Source organism: Oryzias melastigma, linkage group LG15 (genome assembly GCF_002922805.2).
Source record: "Oryzias melastigma strain HK-1 linkage group LG15, ASM292280v2, whole genome shotgun sequence".
In the NCBI taxonomy this organism is placed as follows: domain Eukaryota; kingdom Metazoa; phylum Chordata; class Actinopteri; order Beloniformes; family Adrianichthyidae; genus Oryzias; species Oryzias melastigma.
In genome coordinates this window covers 12,385,283-12,392,019 of record NC_050526.1, presented here as the reverse complement: position 1 = coordinate 12,392,019, position 6,737 = coordinate 12,385,283, and the positions used below count along the sequence as shown (strand labels likewise).

The 6,737-nt window shown below is 36.7% G+C and overlaps 1 protein-coding gene across 1 annotated transcript; it reads left to right on the top strand.

Annotated features, from left to right (window-relative positions):
- The first annotated feature begins 4,059 nt into the window (after positions 1–4,059).
- LOC112161772 lies at positions 4,060–5,555 on the top strand. The gene is made up of 5 exons (XM_024297216.2): positions 4,060–4,216; positions 4,311–4,363; positions 4,449–4,880; positions 4,947–5,426; positions 5,512–5,555. The coding sequence occupies exons 1-4, from the start codon at positions 4,188–4,190 to the stop codon at positions 5,423–5,425; spliced, it is 993 nt and encodes a 330-aa protein (XP_024152984.1). The 5' UTR covers positions 4,060–4,187; the 3' UTR covers position 5,426; positions 5,512–5,555.
- Positions 5,556–6,737: the final 1,182 nt, after the last annotated feature.

Genomic DNA, 6,737 nt, shown 5'->3' with positions numbered 1-6,737 from the left:
AAGCTCACAGGTTGCAGGGCCACACTGCTCTGGAGAGGCTCCGCCTCCTCCAGAATGTTGTGTTGAAATGTGTTCATCAGCTTCAGACTGCTGTGCAGCTCCTGCAGGTTCCTCTGCAGCAGATCCTGCTGGGAGAACAGAGGTCACTCTTATTAAGGACAGAAGAACAACAACAAAGCTTTGACAGAGCGACAAATCTTTAAACATTTAATGAAAATATCTTCAGAGATTTACATCTTTTCCTTGAGTTCTTTCTTTATTATTTTGATTTCAAGTTACAAGTTAACATGTTACCTTGAATATTTTGTATCTTTACTTGAGCTAAAATTGTGTATTTTATGTTTTCAAAGTGTCTAAAATATGTATTGTTAAAATCTCGTGTTGAAAAAGTTAAATTTATTTTAAAAAATCTTGTTTAATAAATGATCATTATGTTTTAACGTCTAGTATTTCTACCTGTATCCCCATATAATTTCTTGAGACATACTAGACATTTGTTCTGCTCCGTTTCTTCTTTTTTACCTCACGTCTATTTTCATTGCAGAGAATATTCTATGTAGATGGACCTTTGCAATACAATCAAAACAAAAGTCTTTTTATTCATTTTTATCTCTAAACTCTTAATCCTCTGTCAAACTGAAAGAGAAAGTCAAGAAATTCAAAGAAAATAATTATTTTTTTGTCAATAATTCTTAAAAATGTTTGAAACATTAAAAAAAAATCATCAAGACAAATAGTTTAATATTTATCCAGAATCTGTTTCAGTTGAATCTGGAAGATTCTCATCATTTCTACAAATGTCCACAAGTTGGTGTTTCAACCTTGATGAACAACAGCTCTGGTGGCTCTTTTTCTTTTTTGTTTTGTCCAATTTACAGGAAAAAACATTATAAATGTTTAAAACCTTTTTATATTTTAGGATTTTTAAATATAACTTGAATATATTTATTCATACAAGAATACTTTTGCTGTTCAGAATCTATTGTAAAATAACAGCTACAGCTGCTTTCTTGATTAATGCTCATTTTTTTAGACAAACTTCATTTATTGTGTCCCATCTCTAAGTCTCTGAATAGTTGGGGCAGGAACATCATTTCCCTTTTTGAACCTCAAAAAATGTCCCGACTCTTCTGGAGTTTAGCTTGTAAATATTTGAGGATCTTTGAACTTGACTCTGATCAAAGAGGCTTCATGTGAAACTAAGAATCAATCCTCCAGAATTCAACTACAAATTATGTTTGAGATTAAAAGAATCTTCAGGAAACATCAAAACTCTCTCCTGGTTTCCACCATCAACCCAAAAGACATTGAATGGAAATAACATCAACTGTTAGTTCTGGCGTTCTGGGGAAGACCCCTGTAGAAAAACATACAATCTTCTACCAAGATGAAATCCCAGAGAGATCAAGAACATATCAAGTCTCTCCTTTAAAACAAAAACAGTCCAAGAACATGTGGATAAAATGTTTAAAGATGGTGTTATGGAAGCATCACAATCAGACTGTTAAAATATTTGTAATTTCTCTACATAATAATAAAATGGTCTGCTGCATGTTTTTCTCATTATTCCATTTGAACTTTTCTTTGAAAGGACTTTAAGGTTAGTGTTTTCTCCATCAATAGTTCAGATTCCTTTCAGGTTTCTTTTTTTATAACTTCATTTTTATTAATTTTAGATGTTACAACAACAAACAATATCACACCGACAAAAACAATTAAAAAAAAATAACAAAGGCAATCAAAAAATTACATAAAAGTATGTAATACAGGTCAATGTTGGTCTGAAGTTTATTACATTTATTTATTTACTATTGCAAATGTTTCACAAAGTTTCATAGGGGCTGCTGGTGTTGTTCAAAAATTGCTTCCACTTATTCCACTGCTCATCGTACATACTTTAGTTTAAGGATATATGTCATTTTTTCCGTTCCTGATATTTTTTATCCAGTCCTTTTTTTTTTTTTACTTGTCCGCACTGGTTAGGCACTAATGGAGCCAAGGTATCCCAACCAGGCATGGTCCCCACCGATTACCTCAATAGAGACCACAAGCCGGAGCCCGTATCTAATGGGACCCCCGCTCCCCATGGAAAGCGGAAACCAAGATGACTGTGTTGTGGTTTAATGGTTTAATGTCCTTTACATAGGCTGTACCATGTGTTATCAGTTATATTTGTATTCATCTCAGTTTCCCATTTCTTTTTTATGTAAATAGTTGTTTCCTGTCTACCATCTTCAAGATATTTGTAAAAAGCCGAAATTACTCTGATATTCAGAAAATAACAGAAAAAAGAGTTTCTATTTCTTTCTAATGTGAAGATCTTTGTTCTGCCGACAGACAGATGGCTACACAGCAGACACTAACTTCTACAGGCTAGCAGTTAGCAGCTTACTGCTCTCTGACAAATATGTTGTGATATCTTAAAAGCTTAAAAGGAAACACATCTTAAAAAATAAATAAATAAATGAAAACTAATAATGACATCAGCTAGTAATGAGCACTCATCATCAATTTCATGCTAAAACAGTCATCATTTATTTTTAAGAATTTTAAATGAGGACAGGAATCACATTTGGTTAGAAATGTTCAAAAGCTCTAAAAATATTAAAGCTAAAGTCACTAAACCTTCTGGCGTGACCAATTATTACTTATATAACAGGAAAATAATTATTTTTTTTCCTAGTTTATATTTGCTCTATTTTTACTTGTTTATTAAAACTACTTCATAGAAGTGTTCTATTGAAGTGTTTGATAATAAAAGAAGGTTAATTAAATATAAATAAGGGACAATACAGATATGTTTATTTAATTTGTTCATGTTTTAAATGTGTTATAAAAGTATCGGATGGGGACTCGATATCGGCAAATACACAAAATCGAAAGACTCAGAATTGGATCGGGCCCCCAAAAAACCTGATCCTAACCCAAACACAGTAACAAAGGAAAAGAAGTTAGAAAAAAATTGAAGTATGTATTTTTTTCAACAACAATAAAAGCATTTTTCTGCTTTGTATTAATTATGTTGTGACTTTCTGTCTGTTTGCATCCAGCATAACATCATTGTATGGAAACATTTGATCAAGGTTTTACAGTGATTTGACTGGTATTTTTTTTATCCACAGACAAATGGTTTAGTAATTTCAGGTAAATAAAAAACCCAGATTTTTTTTAACATTCATTCTGTGGCCAATCCATAAAATGCTTGATCCAATGCTTGATTTCAATTTCAGCTTCTACAAGAGAAAGTGCAGACAAGTGTCCCCTTAATACATGATTGTCTTTATTCTGAGCGTGAACAACAAGCCTTGGAGTCTAACTCCACTCTTCAGGTCAGTCTTGAGAAAGAAATCTTGGATCATTTGCACGTGAATGATTCCATAGTGGAAAGGTTTAGGTATTTGAACATCATTTGATCTCATTGAAGCAAAACCCACAGTTTTTTTATTATTAATCATATTTTTTTGCATCATACAATTACTTACAAGTGAAGCTGCTTGTGTACAAATGGACATGAATCGTTCTTTTGCTCATTATAAAGCCAAAGCACCAAGTGTAAGTTTGATTAATCACAATAATTACAGCACATAAACAGTTCTCAAGAAGTGAAGTCTGATGTGCCGATAAGAGCTTCATATCAGACTAAAGAGGCCTCATGTCAGATGATTCAGCCTTTAGATAAAACTATTATTTTGGGGATCATCATATTGGAACCGCAGAGAACCTGGAGTTTTAGAGCCTGTCTAAATAGTTAATCTTTTATGTTGTTTTACATCTACCGGTATTTCTATACCACCAGGTATAAAAGAGGGAATTTTGGCACATCCTCTTTAATCCTAAGGGAATGTTCCTCTTTCCATATCCATGCCCTGATAAAGCAAAAGACTAGCTTAAAATCTGTTCCTGAAGTAAAGAAAAAATCTAGTATAAGAACATCCTACATACAAACCATTTATGCAAAAAAGGGTTTAACTGGTCAGGGGGTAAAAAAGAAAAGAAAAAAAGGAAAATAACCTTAAAAATTTCATATTCATCAACTTAGTTACAGACCAGAGATTTGATGTTCTCTTCCTGAGAGTTTGTCTCCAGCAGCTGTCTGTTGTTAACCCGTTAAGCTCTGATTGGTCAGGACTGGTCTCTGCTAACATTGATAAACCTTCACCTATGAATCTTTCTGTACTGTGGCCTTCATGATGGAGACTGCAAAGTTCTTCCTGGGGTAGGACAAGAGAACCATCTCTAAAGCATTGTTTTAACTAAAAATATCAACAGGAGAGTTTTTCTAATGTTTTCCTCTTTGTAAATGATTACAGGTTTTCCCTTTTTGTTGTGCTGGTTGTGCCATCATGTGGTTATCCTACCAAAGGTGATCTTTCATTCCCTTTAGCTGACACATCAATGTAGATGAATGTGTTGATCTTCTTCAGAACTTGTGCTCTTTCTGCTTTCAGGCTCCAAATCCACAGATCAGAGCAGCGGTGACCAACAAGCAGCAACTAGCTTTGCTTCCCACAGAGGAGCACAGATGAGCCGCTCTGCACCAGTGCATTACCGCTCTCATTCAAGCGGTAGCGTCTCTCAGCCAGTTCCAGTGTTTGTGCAGAATGTCCCTCAGGTTTATCCCATGGTTCCATCAGGCAGCAGCTTGAGCTCTGCTGTGGCAGGATACCCTGTTGCTGTTCAGCCAGGATCTGCTGTTCCTGTGCTTTCCAGTGTTCCTGCAGCAGGAGTGTCTGAGGCAGTTCAGGTCCCTGTGCAGGGTCCTGGTTTCTCCCAGTTTGTTCAGACAGGCCCAGCAATGGTTGGCTCTGCTCCCCCTGTGCTGGTGTTGCATGAAGGAGCTGGTTCCACACAGCCAGGACCTGCTCAAGCTGGTCTGCCAGGTGAGTCCTGTAAAAAGCTGCTGTGAATGTTGTCCATGAGTCTTGACCAGTGTCTTGTTTGTTCAGAAACCAAGTGGGTTGTTGCTCCTCCATCTTTCTCTGAGCAAGCAGCAGCTGATTCCCAGGCTGTGGGCTCCAGTGACTTCCTGCCACCAGTCCCTCTCCCTCCACCCGGCCCTGTCCTCCAGTCCGGAGAGACTTCCAATATTGTGAAGGAAGCTGAACTCGGCAACTACCAGCAGCAGACGGAAGAGTTTGGTTACCCGGCTGAGGCGGTGCAGCCTGGATCTGCTTTCACCAGCGTGCTTGTTCCAGGCCAAGGACTTGGTGGCTTCTGGGGTTCTCCTTATCCTGGCTTTGACTACAGGCTCCTGTATGGTCTGTACCCTCCTGGCACCTACACCACCTTCAGCCAGAACCATGAGAAGGGCAAGGACTACTACCAATCCATCCACTACTTGAAGGAGCATGTTTCTGAAGACCAAGGTCCTCAACAGCAGCAGCTTCAGCAGAAGATCTTCCATGGTCAACAGCAGAGGTCTTAAGGTGGGTTTAAAAAAAAGAGAAGCCAATAAGGAGCATTTGGTTGTATGTATATCTTTAATCTAACAAAATTTTTCTTTTTTCCTAGATGTGGGGATGTGAGGGTTTTGAACGATTAAAATATTCTCTGAATTTTGTCTCCAGACATGTATTCTTTCAAGACCCTGTGAAAATGCAGTATAAAGCACTGCAGTCACTCTTTAAGAGGTAATTATTTATGGTTCTGTATTTTTGCAGAGCTTCTGAATTCTGCTGTCTTTAAAAAAAAAAAAGTTCAATATTGTGACATTGGATATGTACAAACTGTTTCTAATGCAGTTAACTCCTGACTCTTTTAGGGCTGCCATAAACGATTATTTTAATAGTCGACTAATCACTGATTATTTTTTCCGATTAGTCGACTAATCGGGTCATGCACAAAGTTGATGTAAAACACAAATCTTAACCATCATTCACTTTAAACCAACTAGAAACTATATATATATATATTCACACTAGCATCATTATAGATGAAATGTAAGCTGAATTTGGCCGCAAAAGATGCTAGTGACGATGGCTGAAGATGCTGATAGCCAACTAAAATATTAGTTAAAGGCCAAATTGGCCTAAAAAAAGCCTAAGTTAGCAAAGACAGCTAGCATGTAGCTGAAATAAAAACTCCAAAATAGCCTAAAAAACCTTAATAAATGCCAAAATAGACCAATAAGCTAGCATAACACCATTATAACTTTCAACTTTACTACACTGACTCCATTTAATATAAAGTAACGACTAATCGACTATTAAATTAGTCGTCGACTATTTTAATAGTCAATTAGTCGTCGACTAATCGTGGCAGCCCTAGACTCTTTAAAAAAAAAAATCACTTAAAAGTGATTTTCTCTGGCATGAGCAAGAATTTAACTTGATGTCAAAATAAATTAAAATCCAGTGTAAATCAGACCCCACTTAATTTTGCCATCTAACTATAAACTGGTGCTAGCTCCTCCCACAAATGTCTGGGACTTTAAGCCTCGACTGGTTCAGGACATGTAATCCAGAATTAGCTGCATGAATCTCTAACAGGTTTATACAACTTAAAAGATGTGCCACTTACCAGAGGTTCCTTGATGGCCCAAAAGTCTTGTTTTGGGAGACATGCTAATGTTTCACTGAACATTTCTGAATCTGGCTTTGAAGGAGATGAGGTTGAAAGCAAAGTGAAGATGTGCAAGCAGCCAGCACAAGCCCACCAGATGCCAAGTGAGGAAATATGATCGTCAAAGGGTGAAAATGCCTGGAGTTCAAGAAATGGAGACAAATGTACTTGTGCTG

Excerpts from the sequence above, each read along its gene's own strand:
- LOC112161772 (XM_024297216.2), top strand. The coding sequence starts at position 4,188 with ATGATGGAGACTGCAAAGTTCTTCCTGGG. Across the intron at positions 4,217-4,310 it reads ACTGCAAAGTTCTTCCTGGG|GTTTTCCCTTTTTGTTGTGC; the intron begins GTAGGACAAGAG and ends AAATGATTACAG. Across the intron at positions 4,881-4,946 it reads TGCTCAAGCTGGTCTGCCAG|AAACCAAGTGGGTTGTTGCT; the intron begins GTGAGTCCTGTA and ends TTGTTTGTTCAG.